The sequence below is a fragment of the Lichenostomus cassidix genome, chromosome 1Aa (genome assembly GCF_008360975.1).
Source record: "Lichenostomus cassidix isolate B80296 chromosome 1Aa, HeHo_3.0, whole genome shotgun sequence".
Classification (NCBI taxonomy): domain Eukaryota; kingdom Metazoa; phylum Chordata; class Aves; order Passeriformes; family Meliphagidae; genus Lichenostomus; species Lichenostomus cassidix.
In genome coordinates this window covers 6,679,199-6,703,363 of record NC_139480.1, presented here as the reverse complement: position 1 = coordinate 6,703,363, position 24,165 = coordinate 6,679,199, and the positions used below count along the sequence as shown (strand labels likewise).

General features: G+C 45.6%; 1 protein-coding gene across 7 annotated transcripts in view; it reads left to right on the top strand.

Annotated features, from left to right (window-relative positions):
- FRMD4A (FERM domain containing 4A) overlaps positions 1-24,165 on the top strand; it is a 355,196-nt gene that overhangs the window by 239,592 nt on the left and 91,439 nt on the right. For all 7 annotated transcript variants that reach the window (XM_085083045.1, XM_085083053.1, XM_085083062.1 and 4 more), the window contains one exon: positions 19,759-19,853. In XM_085083045.1, coding sequence (XP_084939171.1) covers positions 19,759-19,853 — 95 coding nt within the window. The remainder of the gene's footprint in view (positions 1-19,758; positions 19,854-24,165) is intronic.

The following is a 24,165-nucleotide window of genomic DNA, read 5'->3' as shown; positions in this document are numbered from 1 at the left end:
GCTGGCATTTCAGGATGGAACATTTCCCCTTATTGCTGCCATCAGGCTGTGCAGTACAAATACTAGGTTGATAGTGAATTGGCAAGCAGCTTGATTGTCTAAGCTGCATTACCCAGCTTACAGAAAATGGTTTTCTATTCCCTTTCCTTTTCAGCCTCAATGGACACAACTTAGACAAAAGATCTCAACTTTCAACCAAAAGGCTATTCCTTCAGCATGGCACAGTGAGAGCTTTGGCCATGAGTGGGGCTCCTCAGGGGCATTGCACATAATGAGCAAAGAGGGTCTTAACTGTCTCAGTGGGAAATTCTTCCTTTTCCCTTTTGCTTGCTGCAGGTAACCCAAAGCAGCAGCTAGTCATGGCTGTGTGGTGTCAGGTGGGAACAGTTTGCCTGCAGCAATGGATTCAGGCCAGTCATTTAGAGCAGCCCAGGTGTGCTTAAACAGACACAGGTTTGAGCATCACACCTGGCAATGGCACTGAGCAAAGCAGAGAGGAGCTGGGTTTGGCACCCTGGCGCTACCAGCAAAGGCTGCTGGGTCTAGGTCATCCCACTGCCTGTGGCACAGGAAGGAAAGGAGATCCCTGCGACCACAGAGGGGGCAGGAGCCTTGGAATGGCAGCACAGGCATGCGAGGAGACCACACTGCCCTTCCTGAGGGAGACCTGAGTGTTCCCCAGCCCTGCTCACCCTGCCTCTCCCTCTACAGTCCTGATCCATTCCTTCTGCTTTTTTAGGCCCATTCTGTCTGGAAATGATAGGAAATCTGTCCTCAAGTGATAGAGCAAATCTCCAACCCCCAACCCTTGCTGTATTTCCAGTGCGTGGCTCGTTGTCTTTCTGTGGCTTTCTGTCTTTTATTTTGGGGAAGTGCCTACTCATGGGGGAGCTTTGGGCTCTGTGAAGTCAAAATGGATTCATCTCCTTCTTCGGTGGATTATCTCCCCTCCTCCCCCAGGGCTGCAGTAGCTTGCTGAAAGCAGCACAGCCATGAGTTGTGTGCCTGGAGACAGAGGGAGGCACTGACTGCGAGCACAGAAAGGCTGCCTGTGGCACTTGTGTCGGCCACAATCCTGGATATCATCAGAAAAACCATCAGCTTTTCTAATTTTCAGGACAGAGGAGATGGCTCTTGGCTTATAATTGGGTCATGCTTTAAAAAACCTGCATGAGCTCATCATAAGCAACAAGATGTACCCGTTCTCCCCTTACATTCCTGCCCTGACCTCTCCCAAAGAAGCAATCTTTTTGGATGAGAGGTTGTTAATACAGATAGGATGTCTTATACTTTCCCATCTCTCTGCACTCAGACATGGCTCATTATCATTATGTTTGAATGAAAACTCTTGTTATTACCTTTGCTGGGAAAGTGCCCATATTTGGGGAGGAAGAAGCACAATTCTAAATCTGCCTTGGGAGGAAGCTTCAGCCTCTGTTGTGACTTTGAAGGTATCTTGGTAGCAGGTCAAACCAGATGCTTGGAGGTAGAGCCAGCAAAACATGCCAACTCTGTAAAGTTTTATCTTTGGGAAAATTGATTAATAGTACATATTTTGGCTTAGTGACTTATCTCTATTTTTGGAGAGGAGTCTCCCCTCCTCTGTGCTGCCTGTCTCCAGCATCCCCATTAGCAGAATAAGAATAATCACTCCTGTGCAAGCAGGTTTGCACTGCAGCCTGATCCCTGTCACATCTGCCTTTGGGAGCCACCATCCCCTTCACTCCCTGGAATAACATGGACCAAGAAGTACAGGCATCCCCTCATCCTCACAAGGACACAACGAGGTACATTTTGGGCCACTGGGATTAAACTGCCAAGCTGCAGAGGCACCACTGGCTCATTGCTGGGTGTATAACCCTGTGGTTACAGTGCAGGATGGAGGAATCAGGATGGCTGGAGCAGGAGGTGCAGAGGTGACTAAATGTGACCTGACGAGATCGTGAGCAGGCCAGCAACTTTCAGCTTTTCCCAGCCCTCCTGGTTTGGCAGCCCAGACACAGAGATTTCAGCATGTCAGAGTGGATCTTGTAATATCTCTAAGTTACACTTGTCTCCTGGAAAAGGAATGAACTAAAGAGATTTGCCTTTGCCCTTTTTAAGAATAAAATAAACCAAACCTGCCAAGCCGTTTTCACTTCATTTCCCCATCTCACTTTGAAGCCAGGACAGCCATTTAATATGTAGATTCATTCTGACCTATGTGGTGGTGTGGGCAAAGCCATTGCTCACGTTTCCCCAGTGTCTCTGATGTTTACTGCTTATTGTTTGTTGTTTTTATCCCAGCATCCATGTGTCAGTCCCACGCAGCAGCCAGACCATTGCATGGAATGAGCCTCCATCTGCTGAGCAGCTCAAAGGCAAAAAGATTTGAGTGTTTGGTTGTGGCATGGGCTTGTGGCATTTCTTGATTAATTTCTGGATTAATTTTGTTTTGTCTGTTGAGGATGTTTCAGCAGTACATGCCTGATTAGAACACCTTTCCACTTGGACTGCCTTTACTCCTTCTTCATCCCCATCACTAGTGGGCAGGGGATGAACAAGCCTATTTCATGACATTCAGTTCTTCCAAACCATATCTTCTCATTTGATTTTTATTGTCTTTTGAGCAACCAGAGAGTTTATATGTGCTAATGTGCTTTAAAGAGGAGGAACCACCATCCATGCCCCTGACCTGGTTCATCTCACGGGGATTGGATGCCCATTTTTGACATCTTCTCACTCTGCTGTTTCCCTCCACTCTTCTCACAGGCACATAAAGTGGGAGCACAGACAGCAGCTGGGATAACCCTCAATCCCCAGTGATTCCAGTGTCTTTTCTTCCTGCCCCCACCTCCCTTTCACTGGCTTTTTGATGCTCCTTCAGCAACCAAAGCTGCATCTGTGTGCTCCACCATGACCTTGGGTCCAGGCTTTGGGATGAGGGGGTGATATCTGTCCTTGGCAGGACATCATATATTCCTGAGGATGGGTACCCCAGAGCCAAATATTTCTAGAAAGCAGGCTGGTGACTTTTATATGTATCTGGGATTTTCTCAAATTATTCAGCAAATGTCACTGAGCTGGAGAGATGCTGATGGTCAGACACATTTGCTATGATTCAGAGCTTGTCACAAGCATTTTGCACAGCTCTAGCTCTTGGGCTCTAGTGAGTGGTTTTAAAGCACTCCATTCCCTGAAAAACACTACGGAGGCAGAGAGCATGAATTATTATTTGTTTTCACTGCGTGGACAGTTGATCAGTGACAGATGTTTCTAATTGCATTAAGCAAGTGGAAATAATGAGAATTAGATAGCAGATTCTCCAGGAATTTACATTTAGATTGAGTTACAATTTGCTATTAAAAAAACAAATTCAATGTAGATGCATTGGTTCTTCAGCAGAAATGGGAGACGATTATTTTTAATTATTATTTGATTACTTAAAAATGAGCTGTGTTACTGTACTTAAAAATATTTGACTCAAGGGGATGACTTAATATGTGCACTTTATGTCTCCCTTAAAAGATATGGAATGATGAAACTGTTCATCAACAAACATCTCCACCTCCCCATTACAGTCATACTGAAAAGCAAATGAGAAACAGAGGCTGCCAGAACCCCATCACAATGCAAAATTTGGCCAGTGCCTGGGTGGTGGTGATCGGATCAGGCTCACCCAAACCGTCTGCATCCCTGACAAATTGAATTAAGTTGCACTGATGGAAGACAAGCTGCATCCCCCTTTGGACACCACACTCTGCTGGGCTTGGCAGGAATTCCAGGCTGATAATCCCCGTGCTGTGCATTGTGTGGAGCTGGGGCAAAGCCAGGGGAGGCTGAGCAGAGGTGGGTGCTGAGGCTGGGGCAGGACGGGGGCAAAGCAGAGCCTCGGCACGCAGGGAGCAGCAGCATCCAGATGCTGCCTCCAGATGACACAGAGCTGACAGTTATCTCCCTGTCCAAGCCAAGAGGAAATGAGCTGTGGTTCAAACCGCTGGAGGTTTTCCTTTTGGGACTCTCCCTCACAGCTTTTTTTTATTTTATTTTATCTCCTAGATTTCAAGTTCAGCTTCAGACACAGAAATGTGTGAGTCCCCTGTCAGCAGAGAAGGGATTTATGTGCAGTGCAGATTATTGTATGTCTCTGTTTAGCACAGAATCCAAGCTATAATATTTTTTAACCAACTAGCTGGCTCAGCTTTTGATTTTTTTTTTCCTTTTGCCTAATGAGAGCCTTATCCAGAGCTCCTTGAAGTCAGAGTCTGTCTATCAGCTTCAGTAGGCTTTGGATCAGATTTCACATCACTGATTCATTATTAATTACACATTTGGGACTCCCTTTTCAAAGAGTTCATTGTTAAATAAATTCACTTTTAGACATTACAGACTTGGCATTCTTGTGCATTTAATAAAAGTCTGGCAAAGCAGCAAAGAGCCATAGGCCAGCTTCTCTTCTGGTATTGATGGATGAATCTCCATTGAGCAGCAGTGGTTTACACTATAAGGATATAACATATCTCTTTGCTTTCATATAACCACTTTCTGTCTGAGACTAAGTCTCTGTTTGAGAATTTTGCCTTTTCTGGGATTTCTGCCCTCTTTTTTATAACTTTTCCTACCAGCAAGAGTCCCTTTGTGGATTCAGACTCTGCAGGATAAAACATATTTGCCATTGAGTTTCTTTTCTCTTCAAAGGAATATTGGCATCTTTTTCCTTGGACAAACTGCGATTCCATTTTCAGAGCTTCCTGAGAGAGCAGAGAGGCAGGCAAATGTTTTCCTGATCCCTATGGCAAGTGGAATGGAACACTGTCTTTCTAAAGATATAGGGTCCTTCCCATAGTTCTCAATAATCTAGTTCAAGTCCAGATACTGAAGTGACTGAGGAGCTGCTCTGGAAGCTCCGTTTACAGAGGAATAGTTTTGGCAGGGGAATATGTAGAAATAAAGGTTTTCCTACTGAGGTCCATTCAATAGGAGGCTATATCCTAGGTGAAAAAGGACATCCCATGTTGTGATTTAATGGTAGAGGGTATTATTCCCACTCTGCAGCTGATGGCACAGGAACCAGCAGCCCATATGGGAGTTTCCTGTGCTGCAAGCAAGGATCTCCTATAAGCTGCACTCAGCCCACCCTGTGCTTTTGCAGGGCTGCCCAGACACGTGGGGACAAAAGGATGGGGTGAGTCCTTTTTTTCTCCTAATGCCAAATCAGAGTTTGGCTGAATGGTCCTGGTTAATGCCAATGTCAAGATAAATGGTGGGGATTGATTCACATGACAGCTACCCAGTTTTCAAAGCTTTCAGTCAACAACTATTTAAGGTATATGGAAAGGAAAACCAATAGAAATGCAGTTCCCACTGTTTAAATAATGAAGCTCTGAATGTTGATCAGAGGCAGATATACACTGAGTCCATGGCATGCTCCCAATACAAGGAATAAAAACCACCACACAGTTGTGGAAGGTTCTGTGAAGGAAGAGAAAATTGTAGCACTTGGGCACTTGAGCCCCTAGCAGTGAACGCTAATTCCCCACTACAAGTGAGACATCTCTTCTGCTTTATAACAGAGAATGACAAAAGCTTTCTTCTGCCCAAATTCACCTTCCTCAGTTTTTCAAAAATCACATTAAATGCCGTTATTCTTATCACCCTGATGTATGAAGTGCAACTTTTTCCCAAAACTTCAGTCCTTCAGCATTAGAAATGATAAACTCATTTACTCCTTGCCATAAATTTTGAGGTGGCTCCACAGCCACCTGGTGGGATATGTGGAGGGAGAAAGAGATGAGAGAGATTTGTCATGCAGGCAGTGTGACCTTTGGCCAGTCAGCAGAGATGCTTTCAGTTGTCAGAGAGCCATCAAGACCTCCAGCATCATTTTATGGAGGTCTTTGTGCTTCCAGCATCTGCCAGCAGCATGACTGATCTCCGGGCTGGCTCAGCTTCTGAGACTTAGTCTCTGTCACTCAGTGAAGTTTACTGGGAACAGCCTCTCTGATATCCTTGCCCACACTGCTGCTGTAGGATCTGCTCCTGCCCATCTTCCACATTGGGTTTAATGAAAGTAGGAACAGGTACAGTTGCCTAATCACGTGGATCTCACTTTGCAGTGAGGACGTGTCTGGGTAAGACCCAGAAAGATTTTCTGGACACTGGCAAGGAAGCTCAGCCTGTGCCCAGCAACTCCCTGTGCCATGCAGTGGCATGACACTCTTGGACATTTCCCCATCCACAGGCCAAGTATCAATCCTTTTCAGAAGCCAGACTGCCTTTGTTTGCTTTCTACCCCTCCTGCTTAGAAAAATTTCCTCATTTCTCCATAGTCTCCAAGCTTCTCCTTTCATGGTTCATTACATTCATTGGCTAATTCTGCTATCGCCCAAGTACGTGGGTCATCACCCACATTTGTATGCATTTACATTTTCCAATCATTTTCTTAGTAGCTGCTTATCACTAGCCGTTTCTACCCTGCCTGAATTCTCTCCTAACCACTCTGTCTTATTTTTTCTTTATTCTTTCTTTGCAGAAAAAAAATTTTGTTTTCATTTAATAAAAGACACTCACTACCTCATCCGGTCATTCATTTCACCATCCTCCTTTATAATGGAACTGGTTTATTACCAGCACTTCTTTTTACAAATATCAGGGGAAATAAGCCTTTCTGTTCTCTCAGTAATTCCTATGGTGAGCAAGTATTATTTTGCTTTCTTTTCTTTTGAGTTGTGGCCAATCATCACTTCTCTCCATTGCCTCCTCCTTTATTTATGGGGGTCACGATGTGACATTGGTGAGCCTGGAGTCAGGAAATTAAGCACAGCATCCTTGTCCCCTTCCCATTTACTTTCAGGGTGCCTGGAAGGGCATTAGAGCAGAGCTGTGAGGTGTGGCGGGAGGTAGGGTCCATTTAGGCTCCAGACTGTCCTGATGTGCACCAGGCATCCAGAAGTGGAGGCAGGAGTTGCTTTCACCCAAGTTTTCCCCATTGAACCTTGAAGTGTCCTCTCCCTGTCCTTCTGCTGCTGACATGGGCAAGTGCTGGATGTGGTGACTGCTGTGACTGACCAGAGCAGGGGATCCAGGCAGCTTCCTTGCTGTGTCCCAAGGCATGCTGGATGTGGAAACCTTTGCTTCTTCAGGACACGTATTTGGTTGACTTCATATCTAGGCTCTGAATGTACAGACTGAGCAGGGAAGACTGCAGAGTCGTTGATCTGTCATGCACATGACAAGATGCTGATTTTTTCCATTCCCTCTGAAATAACCACGCTTTTTCACAAGCCTAATCCTTGGTTACATCCTGCACCTTCTGCTGACTCAGGAGGCAAAGTTTCCCCTTGGGTGCTCACTCAGAGTGGAGAGATCCTCTGTCTTACAGGACAAGGTGTATCAGACCTTGCCCCATGGCCCAGCAGAGTCAGGGGCCAGTCCCAGCCACCACTCTTGTGACCTTGGGGACCACACTCAGGCACAGGAGATTAGGAGCCAGGTGACCAGTGAGGAAGTGGGGTAGCACTGATTTCCTGTGCCTTGGGAGCTGGACCTACACAATGCATCACACTTTTACTTGATTTCAAGGATGAAGCAGCTTCCTTAGCTATCCCATTTCTCTCTTTCCCTGACCACTTGACTCCCCATAACATCTGAGCTTTGCCATCAGGCGTTGAGCAATGTAACCAACATCTGGCAAGTGAAGTTCAGCTTCAGACAGAAGAACTGTCTGATGTGTAGTATTTTCATGGTGTGCTTTACATTTGAGTGTGTTAAGCCAGAAGCTTCAAAACATTGTGGTGTGTTCTTAATATAGCAATATGCACAGATAATTAAACTGATGAGAACATCCAGGAAGACCAATGTGCTTCAACTCCCAAGTTCTTTAGGGGAGGGGAATCTAACATTGCTGTATGTATGGTGAATATATTGGTGGAGTCAGCTCTTTTGACTGCATCCCTGAGTACAGATAGAGAAGATGAATGCACAAAAGCCCATGCACCTACTATGCTTCTGCAGGCATTCACCTTCCCCAGTCTCAGCACATGAGAATGCAGCTCTCATTAAGTTTGTTTCCCTGCACTCACAATTGGTGTGTAAAATAGGACAGTCTAATCCTATGAATCAGACCCAGCACTGTTATTTACTTTATTTACTTTTATTAACATTAGGTTTGCTAACAGAGAGGGTTTTAAATTATTATTTTAATGCATTTAGAAAATGTGCTACAAAAATAAGCATTCACTTAGCTTATTAAATATTTTCAGCGATGAAGAAGTGACTTTGAGGGAGGATGGAAATAAACATCCTTATTCAGGAGAGATTTTCAGAAAGCAAACAGAACATAAGAATGCAGCTAAGCTAGTATGTCTTGGGAAATTATTTTTCCTTTTCCACATCAGCAATAATAGATCAAGAGCATTTCCAAGCACCAATTTCTGTAGGCTGCATGAAGCGGAGATGGACATTTCTACAGTTGATTTGAAACTGGATGAACTAGAGCGCTTCAGAGGTTTACAGTCGAAAAGATAAATGGATTGTGTGAGCTGTCCAATTTCATTATGTGCCCTAGCCAAACTCTTTCTTTAATGTTTGATAGAATTATGATCAAATATTTCAAAATAAAAATGCTAACCTCTGTAGAAATTGTTGTTGACCTTGTCAAGGTAGGTTTAATGCTTTAAAAGTATACCAACAATCTCTCAGTGATATAAAACTTCAACAGATGCTACCAAATCGAAATATATATAGAAGGCAGCTGGTTATTCACACTGGCCTAGCACTTATCAAACCCCATTGTCAGCTGAGTGTGAAATGGATTCCTGCCCAGAAAGCTAGCTCTGAAGCTCGCTTCATGTTCAAAGTTTGATTTGCCACATGTGATACAGTCAGATGATTTAAAACACAATTGACTTTCTTGCAGCAGTTGACTACCCTGTTTCAAAATTATACATAGCTTCAGAAACTGAAAGGCAAGTACACATGAAGACCCAAAATACTTTAAGCCAAACATTTACAATACCGATTATCTGAATAAATTTGTCACACTGGAAGTGCTTTCTTAAAGTAGGCCACCTCACTTCCAGCCCAGAGTGCTGCACAGAATGCCATATCCATGTCTTTTTTTCCTTTACATTAAGACAAGGGTTTGAACCAAAGCCATGTACAGAAACCCTCTTAACTCCCCAGCATGTGCAAGTCACATCTTGAGCTGCTTCAGTTTGTATTAATTTAGCACCCATCTCCAATTGGAGAGCTCCATCTAATCTGGGCTCTGTATCCTTCACTGCTGCATGTTACAGGCGAAGAAAGGTGAAAAATCCTCTGAGCCCCCAGTTCTGGGATAAAACCATGAGATATGTGTAGCCTCAGTAATGTCATTGCTTGCTTAAATTGATTACAGATAATGGCAATGAAATCCATCTTTGTTGCAGGAGCATCTTCCACAGGTTAAATGCCTTTGTGTTGAAAAATGAGACTTTTCTGACTCTTTGTAAAGATGAGGGAAAGAAGAAAGAGGTGCCGGTTATCCAGACTTCTTTGAGGCTGTGGAAGCGTGATATGCTATGACCTGATATAGGCAGTGCTGCTAAACCATAGAGATCCAAGTGCCAAATACACCCAGTCCAGTGAGCTGTAGATCAGGTGGAGTGGGAGACACTGAAGCCACTGTGATCTTGAAAATTGTGTTTTGCTTTAAAACATGCTTCACTCTACTGCTTGTATAAAACTGATGGCCTTAAACCAGGGCAGTTCTCCCATGTGTGGGCATCTTCCTTCTGCTCTGCTGATCTATTATCCATATTTTTCTCATTTATATATACAAATCTCATAGATGCTTCATGCATGAGGAGATGGGAAGCTACCAGATAGATCACTAATAGGTTCAAGACGTTGAGGATGATTTAAAGGGCTAGTGAATCTGATCATCATAGCTGAGAGTGGGTCTTCTTCTGCTCTAAAGGAACTGAATCTGCTTGAAAGTTGCTTTGATGTTGTTAAGTTTTGAAAGAAACCCAAAGAAAGATAATAGAGGAAGGATCTGTTTCCTCCAACCATCCAAAAACAAATCTAGAAAGTTTAAATAAAGAATAATAAAAGTTGCATGCGCAAATTGACTTGGGGCAACTTTTTAACTTGCTTCAATGATGTTTTCATGGCTGATTAGAAGAGCTGGCAGTGACCCTGGCAGTGCTACTAAAGCCATTTTTGCATCAGTCAGCATAAGGAGCTCCACACTTTCCATCAAAGCCCTCCAAAAAATACGTCTGCTTGCCCTTCCAATCTGAGTTTTACTCCTATGGTTGGCCAGATCTTCTCACTCAGTTCATGCTCCTGGTCACAGTTCAGTTGGAAAAGACTCGAGCGTGGCTTGAGTCCTCACATGAGGTTGTCCTGCATGATCTTTCTTACTGCCCAGAAAGATAACGCAGGGGAATCTGTGAGGATTTTGACCACTTTCCTCTGGAAACCCTGTGCAGAAAGGACTGCTTGTGCATGTCCAGGTCAGTGCTCTGGCACACGGGAGGTACGCTGGGGGACACTGGACCTGGCATGAATGCTCTGTGAAGGGGATGTGCATTGAGCCTGCACATCCAGACTGCACAGCTCAGACATGCAGACTCTTGGGGGATTCCAGGACAAAATACTTCACAGTGTGCTGCTCATGCTGGCACCCCATGTAGTCAGGGCAGACCAGGACATCAGTTCAAATGCCAGGCAGAGCATCCTTTCCCTCTCCCCAGCCCTGCAGGAGACAGAGAGGTAGATTCTCATGTGGGATGTGCTGCTCTAAGCCACCAAATCTCCTTGTACTTCAGCTCTATGGACAAAGAATAAATGATCAGAGCTGGGACCAGCCCCAAAACTGGGCTTACCCTTCTGCCATCCTCAGCACATCAGCCAAGCTCTTTCAGCTGTATGTGGGGACAGAGAAGGGATGGAGCAGGCAGAGGGCTAATGGAGGGAAGAGGGAAGTGCTGAGCCTTTTGTCATGGAGGAGAGAAAGATCTGAGCATGGGGCAGATTTCCTATTCCAGTACCAGCTGCAGCTGGTTGGCCTCTTTGGATGCAGTCACCTGAAAACTCTGTTAGAGTTGCAGGGTGATACAGATGGCAACAGAGAGGAATGGGGTCACTGGGCATCAACACAGACCCCTTCTGAATGGGGGAAGAGTGCAGCTGCCTCCGTGTCAGGCAGGAAGAGGAGGAGGGATGCTAGAGACCCAAAAGTGTCTTTTCATCCCACCAACTGCTTCTCATTATGGTTTTGACATGAATTTGCCATGCAGACTTGGCCAGCTCGTGCTTTCTGTGACTGCAAAATTATTTAAGCAGATTCCCATTGCTAATGTGTAGGGGAATTAGAGAGTATCAGCAATGCCTTCTGACTTAAGATATGAAGTGTCAGGTATCAGCTGAACCCAGAAATGAAGCTGTATTTCTATCTGTGAATATTTCTGAGGCAACTTGTCAGTAGGGTGTTTCTAATCCTTTTACCAAACAGATGTTTTTTAAAAAACTTGGCAAATTTTTTTTTTGTCTGTTTCTCTCTGACTCTAATAAATCTTAATTCCCACAACTTGCGGGTGTTGACTTTCCAAGAAAAAAACATCAGTGGCACTCTGTCACCACCCTCCACATTCCCGAGGCGGCTGCTGGAGGCAAGTTGTCTCATTTGCTTATGCAAATGAAGAAAAGAGATTTTTAGAGCCAACCACTGACTCCAGGAAGGAGGTGCTGCCTGTGCCAGCAAGAGCAGTGCTCCTGCTGCTGGTCCCCAACACTGATGGAGTTCAGCTGTTCCATGATAAAAAACAAGGTGCTCCCTCTCCAGGCATTTTGCATTTCAGTGAATAATTTTTCACCCAACTACATCCCAGCCTCCTTTGATTTTGTGCTCTCCATATACTGACATAATAAACATGGAGTGGAGGAATAGAGGATCTATCCCATAAGAGGGATTGCAGTCCCTAAAGCCCCAAGCCTTTAGCCTGAGCAGTTTTGTACAGCATTATTACCCTGTATTCAGATGAGACAATGGCCAAAAGGGCCATTACTGGGTATTTACATAATATTACATTGGAGTGACTTTGGATTTTTCTTTCTTGGAAGCGCGTGAAATGGGTTAAACAGGAGGATGACAGAGCTGTTGGCAGAGCCAGTTTGACAAGAGGAGAATTGCAAGTGAGGGACAGTTCAATGGCCCCTGGATGAGAGAATTCTGTGTTTCATGCACGAGGAAGCAGGGGCAGGACGGAGTTACAGGCCATAGCTATCATGGGGCAATGCCCTGCCTAATGCACACAGGTGCACACATGATCATGGTGAGTTTGCTGACTTACAGCAAATAGGGCTGCTGGCCACTGAGTATCAATGCCCAGAGGAGCAGAGTTGGAACACACAGGGCCTATATGGGCTCCTTTACTGCCCTTATCTTCATGGTGTTGGAGGATAGGGTTGTGACTGGTTTTAGTAGATGATCTAATTCGTGGGGAGGATCTGGAGTTTGCTTCATTAGCAAATGCTAATAGTCGGTGGAGGGGAAGAATCGTGCATGAAGCACCATTTTGCACTTTTATTTCCTCCTGATTACACTGCCCAAGGCTTGAGCAGACCGAAGAAGAAGCGCTGCTCCCTGCCTGGTAGGACTGCGCTGGGCACAGCCACGAGAGGAATTGCTCTGCATTCATGCAAACCATTCCTTTTCCACCTCACCTCTCTCTCACTGATGATGGACTGGCCACACTGCACACATTCCCCAGCCTACATTGAAACTCAAGCCACCAAAAATACATTTTTCAAACACTCAACCTTTGAATGTTTGACCAAATCAACAAGACTCAGGAGGCTGGTCTGAGCTAAACACACTTCACAGTCCATCCTGCAGAAACCAAACCTGCTCACAGCTGAGTACCAGTGGTTTGAGTCCTGGAGCCCGTGCCTGACCACAGCTGAGCTATAGCACAAAATCAGTGCTGAGCACCAGTCCTGCAGGCAATCTTAGCATTGCAGCGCTTGGCTTAGCAGTGTGCCATCTCTGCATTCTTGCACCTCACTGTAAGTCCCTCCAGCAAGGGGACAGTGGATGGTAGCAGTGTTTTTAACCTAATGTGATGAGGCATTGCTCAGTGTGAGTCAGGTACGTGGTTCCCACAGCTCAACATGTGTCTGTGCTGGATGGATTTGGGTGGCACGCATCTGTCCATATGTTGAAACTATACATTACCCAGAAACCTTCTGCCACAGAGAATTAGGGAAAAGCTGTTACATGGGGGAGGGGGGATAGCCTTGTTTGACAGTTAATAAAACAATGAAATATACTTTGTGTGTGCCTGAGTTTCTAGGGACGTACCAGCAGCTGCTAATACCATGTCATCTGTTTTTTATTCATGGCACTGCTGGACTGTGGATAGATAATCTCTCTCTATAACTCACTCATTTCTAAGCTTAATGGGAAGCTGTCATAGAGAAACATGCTTCTCTGCCAAAAGTGGGCAGTCTGTCTTTCCACTGGGGAAACACATGATTCCAGAGTTCCTTGCTCTGCTCAAATCCCAGTAACATTGTCTTTTAATTATATTGAATATTTAATACTGGAATGCTTGTGTTTCTGCTGTGTTTTCCACAATGACTGACAGAAGGAGCCCCATTCTGTCTCTGTCAGACACAGAGATACTCCATTTCTCTGGTCATCTTCATGACCTTCCTCTGGACCCTCTCCAACAGGTCCATGTCTTTCTTCTAGTAAGGGCTTCAAAGCTGATGTAGCACTCCAGGTGGTCTCTCACCAGAGCAGAGTGGAGGGGCAGAATCACCTCCCTCAACCTGCTGGCCATGCTTCTTGTGATGCAGCACAGGACACATTTGGCTTTCTGAGCTGCAAGTGCTGACTCATGCCCAGCTTTTCATCCACCAGTATCCCCAAGTCCTTCTCCACAGAGTGGCTTTCAATGTCTTCATCCCCCAGCCTGTATTGATACCAGGGGTTTTCCTGACCTGAGTGTAGCACCTTGCCCTTGACCCTGTTGAGCCTCATGAGGTTCCCATGGACCCACTTCTCAAGCTTGTACAGGTGCCTTTGGATGGTTTCCCTTCCCTTCTTACAGCTTCTCCCAGGCTGTAAGAGATCCTTCTCCCCAGAAGTCCTCTTGCTCCTCCTCCTGTCCTGTGGCCAACACATGCCCATAACATGTCGGTATTGTCACTAAGCCTGTGTAACAATAACTGGCTGGTGCTAGGAGACACCAAAACAGGGTTTATGTGTCACCTTGTGCAGCAAAGTCTTGTTCTGCATCTCACCTGTATCTCACCTCCTCCTTTTGATCTTTTCAGCACTGAGGAGGTCTCCCATGAGCAGATTCCAGCCTGCTCCCCCAGTGGGTACAGCAGGCCATATTAGTGACCTCATGCTAATATGAGCTCATCCAATAAATACATCAAAGAGCCGGGAAACTCTGGGGTTTTTGACACTGAATTAGTATGAATCATCATTTCTTATGCAGCCTTCCTTTTCCAAGGAGCTCTCAGGCTTGTCCTTCCCCTCCCTACTTGCCTTCAGTGCTCTCTGTGCTCTGTTGTTATTCAGGGATGTTACCATCATGTCTAATTGGGAAGAGACACCTGTAGAGTGCCTCTGTGCAGGGATAACTAGAGTGCATGGAAGAGAGACTCATCCCCTGTGGTTAATTTGCCAGAGCCAAGAAGATACAGATAGAGCTTGAGCATTGTGTGCATTGAAGTTTTCTTGGTGTAATTTTTGCTAGCACTGGCTGTGCCTGTAGTTTGGGTTTGGAGTGGGCTCTTTGAGCAAGGGGGAAGTGCAGAGAGACATCCCTGTGAATGGAAGCCAAGTGTGATCCCTTATGGACCATCTTGCGTTGCGTTTGGTCCTTTTTGTAATCTTTCTTCATGGCAAGTTCAAGTCACAGAGCTGCTACTGAGGCTCAGCCCTTTCCCTGCCATCTCCTGACACCACTAATAAAGCTCTCCCTTTCCTCTAAGTCATTATTTGAACAAACTTCAGCTGTTTTGGAGGGCAAGGAGGGAATGAGTTCACTGCTTCAAGCCTGCAGGGTTGCAGAGAGCCCCAGCCACGTGCTCAGTGTGCTCCTCACTGCTGAGGCTTCATGAATGCGCAGCATTATCGTTTCAGACAAACCTCTCCGGCATGGCCCAGGGAGCAGGGAAGGATGTCTGGGTCTGGGTCATTCTACTGACAAGGAGACAGCCCTTAATGAGTCCATCTCTGCTCTCCTGCCTCTCCAAGAGGGAGGAAGAAGCCTCAGAGTGCTCTCAAGTCAGGGTTGACTTCACAGAAGAGTTGTCTGCTCTACAGAGTATCAGAAATCCCCTGGACTGTGTTTTGGTGCTATCATACCTGGCAGGTGGATCCAGTGACCCAGCACTGAGGTTGTAAGTTTTGTGGAAAATGTCATGTTTGCAAGTCCAGGAAGTCCAGACTGGAGTAGGAATTGGGGAGTTCAAGTAGGGGTGCAGAGTCAGGGCAGCACTTAGGTTACTGCCATGCAGAGAAGCCTCAGGGACAGGGTTTAACTAACAAATGGCCAGTGTTTGTGCCAGAGACTCACATACACAGGAGTGTGGGTCCCTCAGCCTTTCCTCCTGGCAGGGGTAAGCACTTACCAGGAGCAGAGTCTTCCTCCCCAAAGCCACAGCTCCAGTGTGCTGGAACCACAATCAGGTCCCTGCTGATTTCTCCAGTAACAATAGCAATTGATTTATAGAGCACTGTCCTTAACATGCCTTTCTGCAAAGAGGGTTCTGCAGAGGGAGGCAGCAGCAGGGCATGCCCTGGCTGAATAATGCTCTGACAACCCACCCCACCAGCAAAGCACGTTCAGCCCTCGCTGGTGCAGACAAAGGATTTCTCCTGGTGTTCCCCATCCCAAGTTCAGGCCAGCCAGCTGCAACTATGTCATGCCCCACAGGCTGCTTTTTGTGATACAGGTTACATGGAGGCTGCCAGGAAGGTGTGGGTAGCAAGGGGATGAAGAGCAGCAGATGCAGAGGAGTCTCCACACCTGCCTGGGCAGCTCACAGGGCACCCCAGTCCAGCTTTGTACCTCTGCATAATCGAGGACATGGTTCAGTTTCTACTCTGAATGCCACCTGTTATCCTGATATATTCCTGTGGGATGCACAAGCTGTCTCACTGACCATCCAATTGCATTGAATCCAGAAGGTCCAGGACCACTTCCTATTGATTTCCCTGCTCTCAGAGATCAGTCCCCATCTCCTTCAGTGTGTCTGTGATGGAAGTTTTATTAATGCAAAATTTTCCCTCTGGAAAATGAAGTCCAGAAATTAATAATGAATTAAAACAACTTGCCACAGGCATTGCTAATGAGCTCTTTGTCTGCGCAGCTCACATGAAAGGAGGTCATTGCTCAGCCGTTCCCATCGCGAATGGCAAGAAGATTAACCGCTAACATCGAGCGTGTGGGTCTCTCCTGAGACAGCGGGACAGGCTGCAGCTCAGCTTCTGCCTGGCTGGGTTTTCCTGCCTAATCCCTGCTGTGCAAGCTTGTCACAAGGAGTCTTTACTACCTGGAGAAGACACCTTCCTCCCCTCCAAAGACTCAGGCTGCCTGTCTGGCAGGGAGGGCACCCAAGTCATCCCACTGGAAAGGACAATAACCTTGCAGAGCATAAGGGGACAGTGGAAAGTAATCTTGGAGGGGACTAGCAGGGCTTAACTTCACTGCCATAAGCCTCTTCAGGGACTCTGGCCCAGTAACTAACCTGGCACCGCTCCAGTGCTGGGTCTGCATCTATTGTTCTTTTCACTTATCTTGCAAGGCAAAGGGTTATCCTCCCTTATCTGCTACCACAGGCTTTGGAGGAGGTCCCACAGCAAGGGCACTGGAAATCATGCCCCTGCTGAGCCTCAGGGGGCTGTGCTGGGAGAGCAGCATACCCTTCTGGGCAGTAGAGATGGGAAAACTGTCACACCATGCTGACCACCTCTCTCCATGGCTTTTTCAGCCTGGTCTTACTCAGCAAAAATAAGGAAGCAGCACATTACATTCACTCATGTTGCCTGAGAAGGGTGGCTGAAGGCAGGTGGTTTTGGGTGCTGCTCCTCACTTGATAGCTGGGGCTGGATGCAGCAGTGTATGGTACAAGGGATGCTGAATGTCACTTTTTCATGATGTAGCTGAGCAGCAGAAGGGGCTTTTCCTCCTTGTCCAGTGTCCCTTATGGCAGTGCTGTTTGACTGGAGCAGAGGGACCCATAACTTCCCCCTGTCCATGGGCAGCCTGTTAGACATCAACTGTTCATTGCTCTGGTCTGCTTTCTTGCAAAAGCTCAACCTGTACCTTCTGTGCACTTAACCTAGGCTTGGGAAAATTCTGCTGTGTTTGAGGCATGATGTTTCACCATTCTTTCGGAGCCCTGCCCTCTCAGGTGGGACACCCAGCCAGGCTGGCTGATGGCTCACTGCCTTGCTTGGCCACACAATTGCTTGTTTATCAAATAACTGAGTCACACAGAGCACTAGGCGCCAGGCAGTGACAGTCACTCAGCTCCCAGCCCACAATACACTCAAGTGTGGGGATTCCTGGATTCACCTCCACCAGCTCCCCCCACCATGGCCTTGACCATGGAGGAGTCAGTCCTGCCATGCATTCCCACTCCTCTTGGTAGCCTTGGGCTGAGAAGAAATCCATTTCTGGTGAAGAGAGAATTTGGCCCAGCCAGGAGACAAAGGAGCAGAAACCTTTGGGCAGGGGCAGGGGAAAAGCAAGGCTTCAAACTGCACATTGACAGGCTCAAGCCCCTCTTCCTCTCTTTCCTTAAAAAGTTTGTGTTTGTTTGTCTGGTGTTAAGCTGGAAACTCATCCAATGCCCCCAGTAAGTACCTGGACTGACCCTGTGTATCTCTGAATTCACCTGGCAGTCTTACCAGCCTCTTCATCACAGTATTTGTGTATATCATAAGTCAAACTATAGCTTGTCCTTAAAATGCTCTGACAAAGAGAGGTTCATCTTACAGGAGACAGGGATGCTGCAAATGTCCATCCCACTTAGCACAATACTAGGAGAGAAGTATCTGAGAAGTCTCCAAAAGGACTGGTGTAGCTGAGGTACTCTTTGCTTATGACTTTGATGGGACTCAAGAGTATAAGGGGCCTGACCATGGTCCCATGCCTGGTCCACTCATCTCTGAGCACCATTTGGGAGCTTGTTCAGGAGTGAAGGTCAATGCAGTCACCAGTGTAGTCACAGCAGAGCCTCCAATGGTTGTGCCTGAAAAGTCTGACTTGGGAATTAAAATGAAGCTGGTTGCATCCCACCTATTTGTTATCTGCCTGGCTGTTCCTCCTACACAGCAACTTCTGTCATATTCAGAGGCTGCTTGAAGTCAGGGCTGCATTTAGGCACAGCTATTGCTTCTTTCTTTGCTGGCATGACCTAGAAACCCCCCATGCATTGGATGTCCCCACTAGGGTGGGTAGAGGATGCTGTAATGCTCATATGAATGCCAGGGCAATATACAGAGAAATAAGTTTGTCCCAGCTGTGTCAGATACTGTGATAGTGCTGCATTTAGGGACATTTTCAGAGTCTGAGAGTCTTATGAATCTGTCTGGGAGTTAGGTACAAATCAGGGTTTTTTCAATAGCTGTGTTTGTGTTTATAGGACAGAGTAGTTGATTAGGACAGTAGGGTTCTCACGTCCCTGCCATGTGTTTTCTGCACAGCATCATCATTTCACCTCCATTTAACAACAGGTTCACGTCTGGGGTAACTGACTCAGCTGCTTGGCAGACTCACTGGGGCAGTCAAGCCTGCAGACAGCTTTATTTTCACTGAGGTTTGCAGCACAGAGATTTGTAGACCAAATCCTTACAAGCAGTCACCAGGGAACATTGTTGGGATCTCTGACCCCAGCTGTGCCAGTGCTTCTGTAACAATTGCATCTCTGGGATCGGGGGCTATATCAGGCTGCAGTTACCTGGATTCTTTGTACCCCTCTTTCCTACAAGTGACAGTCAGGACAAGTGTTGTGTTATGACCAAGACTTCAGAAATCTGGTTGGAAAAACAGGAGCCCAACAAAGCAGATGAGAATTCAAAGAGGCAGGAGAACACATTAGAGTTAAAAGACAAATAAGATTTTGCAGAAAAGGTAGTAATGAACCGTCATCTGTTTCTCTGAGCTTGGCTTTTATTGTCTTACAAAGAGTATTCTGAAAGTGTGTGCTGCTTTCCTGTCTTTCCTTCCAAGTGCCTGAATTTGAGGATATATCCTTATCTCTATATGACAAGCAATAGTGAATGGGAAACTGTTTTGTTCTGTCATTTACTTCTCATCTGGTCCTGTCACATCCTATCTTTTGGCACTATGTATTTTCTTAGTGTTATGAGCATATATCTGTGCTGTGTGTGAGAGAGAGTGGGTGTCTGAATTGTGTTTGCAAAGGTCCTTGATAAAAAGCTTTAACAACTAAAATTATCAGAGGCATGGGAGTGAGCTGGTCTTGGTAGATCTGAGCACTGGCAGGCAGCAGATCATCTGTCTGCAGAGACATTAAGTGTTGAATAGGTCAGAATTGCCAGGTTTTTAGTATTTACCTAGGAGGGAAACTACTGCTCATTTCAAGGAGCTAATGTTCCTTGCAGATTTAGCTTGAACACCAGAGGGAACATAAAAGCAACAGCTGTGGAGTAGTTTCACGGATAGTGTTTTCCTCCTCAAGCACAGTGCAGTTCTATCCAATTCTCCTCATTAATCACTTTCTTTCATTCTTGTTTTTCAGCCAAAGCTTTTGGCCAAGGAGTTGCTTGACTTGGTGGCATCTCATTTCAACCTGAAGGAGAAGGAGTACTTTGGAATTGCATTCACAGATGAAACGTAAGTGTGAGAAATCAAAGACCTGAGAGGCAACTCTTTTTCACAGAAAATCTTGGTGTAGAAACACCGTGTACACCAAGGTCCTAGACCAAGGTCTAGGGAGGCATGGACCAAATTACCACAGAATTTGAGGTTTTGTCCCAAGACAGGCCATATCTACTGCCAGATTAAACTACAAGAATAAAATTTGCACTGGAGAAACATTAGAGGTCTGCCAAAGGCTATGATTAGTCCTAGACTGTGAACCCTCAGTGCTACTGCACTGCCCTGTTATATTTTTCCAGCTGTTTTCTCTCAGGAGTTACACTCTCCTTGGCATATGAACTACGTCTCGTATGGACATCCACTGTACTTCACCTTAGTTTGCAATAGGTTTTTTCTTTGTATATTAATCAGGAAGAGGCTTCTCACACCTAAATCATTTTTAAAAATGAAGATTTTCAAGTCAATGCTGTGTCCCCAGAATAGCTGAGTCAGTGGTATTGCTGTCATGAGCCAGTTCCGCTCTCCTGCTGAAGTGGCAGAGAAATGTAAATTGTCTGCTGGAATAATGATTCAGGATTGGGTAATCAGAGGCTGCTGGATAATTGCACAAACATATCCGTATTCATCTCGGCAGCAATCACCCCTCTAAAGTCAATTCCTTTAGCAAGCACCTGCCTTGGACAGCCTGAGGCCATCTCAGGACACAGCTCCCAGGATGGAAGAATGCTCAGCTACAGGCACGTGCAGAAGCAGGACCTGAATCAGACAAGATCCCAGAATCCATCCCAACTCACTGACATGAGAGGCTCAGCCCTGTAGGAGATCTCCAACCCAACAAAAATTAATGAGACTAATCCTCCAAGGAGGAACAGTAGGAGGCACTGGCCTTTTATAAAGCAGGAGGAGGAAATTGCTCCTACCACAGTGTTTATTCTTGGAGAGAGTAAGTTACTCACTGGGTGCTGCCTAAGAGGCACAAGAAAGCCATGCCGGGAAGCCAAAGCACACTAGGAGATTAAAATGTTCCCTTAACAGTCCTAAGAGCACAGGAGAGAAACAAAGCACATCTCAAACTGTAACCAGAGAGCAGCAGAGCAAGTCCCAGCTCTCAGTTCAGCTGGGTGGGCACAGGGCTCCCCTGGGAGTGCAAGAGAAGCTAATGAGGAGGTGTCAGCAATTATAGCCCAGCCTCCTCTGGAACCTCCAGGTTTAACTGTGTGAGCAAAGATCTAGGCTAGCAAAGGGAGGAAGCGTGAGAAGCTGACAGAGGTTGTCAAGGCAGAGCTTGTGCACTGTCCAGGCAGGATTCAAAAGGTTAGGTGGTGGCATCCACTCACTTGGTCACCTTCAGACCTGTAGATGGAGCAGGATGCTTTTCAGGAGGAAATGCTCAGCCAGCCCAGATGACAGACTTGGGGGCATCCTCATTTAAAAGGAAGTGCAGCCCAGAAACAAGCCAGTAAGTCCTAGGTGATCTGAAGCTGGTCTGCAGCCTTTCTGCTGTCCTTTTCTGACTCTGCTATTTGCACTGAAGCTTCTTCAGTGCTGTGAAAATAACCTTGAACAAAGTATTTCCTCTTCAGTTGTAAAATGCTTTGAATAGAGCTGGCACAAACAGTAGCTGTTTTATTTGACCGAACACAGCCAACAGAATATGCCTGGGGCCTTAGACAGTCTCGAAAATAGGTGTTCCATGTCAGCTTCAGAAAATAAACTGGGCTGTCTGTACCACAGATCTTGACCTGCAATGTGAAATGGAAGTTTGAAAAATTCCCTTTCTTCAAAAAGTAGTAAAAACAGTCTCTTACTGTGTGTTTGCAGGACACGTAACACAGACCTTTAGCTGATATAGGCCAGGAATGTGAAAAGAAACCCTTTAATTCTCTGACACAGGCCCTCAGGGAATACCTTCTCTTCGTTCTCCACTGAGTTTCCATGTGCTTTACTTGAAGGAACTCATAAGCAGTTAAAACAGAACAAACCTGGTTCATAAATGTAGTCTTAGGTTGGCTAAATTGCAAGTTTAGAAAGAAGAAAAGCCACTAAAGTATTAAATCAATTCTTCTGTTTAAGAGTAAAAGCTCTATGAGAGTAATTTATTTAGAAATTATTTGGACTGGGGATTTCCATTCATTAGTTGTGCTCTATCATGACAACCTTAGAAGAAAATCAATAGGAACAACCTTTGCGTTGGCAACTTAATAGTTTCTTGTGATAATATAGGGTCATTACGGCATTCAGCGTGACTAAAATGAGATTGTCAGGCTATTATGGAGGGGACAATAACGCCTCCTATTTTAATGATCATAGGAACGTTTTACAGCGTGAGCCATTAACTGTGGGAGAGCACAGGTCACAGGGGTCTCCCTGTACAGCACGAGGGGCCAAGCTTCACAGGAAGCCAGAAGAGCAATATCCTGGTTGATTAGAATTGAAAAGGGATGGGGAAAGGGCTTGGTTTTTAGTTCAGCTGGTTATGAATCTCCGCTAACCACCCTTAGTATCAGCTCCTCCAGCATTTACTGAGAGCAAGTGGCTCTTGTGTTCACTGCAGACTCCCTCTCTGGCCATGGGCAGGTTTTCCATGTCCCTTACTTATCTTTAGATCTGAGTCACCTGCTCCATGGAGAGATACCAACTTTTGCTTCCCACAGCTCCCCACAGAGCAGGGTAGCACTCTTCCCTGGAATATTCTCTCCTCCCTGGGAACTGGGGGAAGCCTATTTCCACCCTACAGGCATGTGGCAGAGAAGCAAGGGACCAAGTGTCCCACATCCTGGCTGAACAGCTGGTCCAACAGAGGGTGCAGCTCTCAGAATAATGTCCTCCTCTGGTACTAGACCAGTTCCTTTATCACCAAGTCCACTGTGTTGCAAAATTTGTATAGTTAAACTCTTATGACTCTGTGAGCTTCTCAGCCCCTTTGAAAGTAATTGAGGAAATCTGTGAGCTTAAAGGGTTTGTTGTTTCTGTTGCGATTGATGGAAACATAAAATAGTTTATATGGTTCCTATTATGTGAATTGGTCTTTCTCAATGTCCATTCAATTCAAAATTTCCTTGACACTGAAAGGGTGTGAGTTGGTTTATTGGTCCAAATACCTTTATAACACATATCAATGTGGATCCACTTTTCAGAAAACTGGACACTAAGCAGTAAAACTGTATAAACAGAACCACCTGGAGGCAAAGTACTCATTGATGTGCCACTCTTTACTTACAAAAGAAAACAGAACTACTGCACACAATCGACAAAATGGACCCTGGGCACCAAAATCCATACTCAGTCTGTATCCTAAATGGAACCAGTTTCTTTTCCTAAAAGTGGTTATGTGGTTGTTATTGACACACCAGTTTAACTGCCGACATGAGTACAAGCAACAGAGGGAAATGATCTGGCTTCCAATATTCAACCTCCCTAAAGGTCCCCCAAAACTGGTTGCACCATTATTTGTGAATGCATGGAGAGGAATATCTGAGTGAACAAATCGATGGTGATAATGAAACAAAAGCAACCTTGTGTCTCTAAATTGAACCATGAAGGAAATCCAGCTAGACATGGGCATGTATGAATGAGATCCCAGTGCAAGCTGCCTAAATTGGTCCATGAAAACTGTCAGGATTACTACATGCCTAGGGTTATATGCCCATACTTTTCCCTGTCTTACATGGGATTGTGCTCCATGAATAGTTCTGCTGACGACAAGAAGACAGATTCCAGAGCAAAGCATTTTGTGGTGCAACGGCATCAGAGTTTGGCTCCCTGATAGACCACATTCACAGGCAGATACCAGTGACTGCTCACTGCTGCTGTTCCCTACATGCCACACATGCACGCTTGAAAACAAGGAGTTTGGTGACAATCTGCAGTGCAGAAGCCCTCAGCGATGAAAGATTGTAAGTAGTAATTGAGTACAGTGTGCAGTTAGCTCCTGGCAGGGATTTAAGTGACCTTCCTCCTCTGAAGGAGCTTTGGATTTAAGCTCCATGCAGATGAGACTAATGAAACTCCTCAACCTAAAAACTCGGTGGCAATTAAATGTATTACTCAGTACTCAGAATGTGTATGTGTGCAACATAAATGTGGAAGTGAGATACATATGTGATATGATTACATCAACCAGTTCCTCCTGTTAAAATGCAAGGAGAACGAAAAGAGCAACTCTTTTCAAAATGAGAAATACCTTGAGGTGATTTTTTGTGCTGTGCACCATGGCTTCTCAACCCTTCCTTGTGCATGTTATGCAAACCCAGACACTGCTGTTGAATAAACATAGAGGTAGAGAGTAAGTCCATTGTCAACAACTCGCCCTCAGTGGGAACTGGTG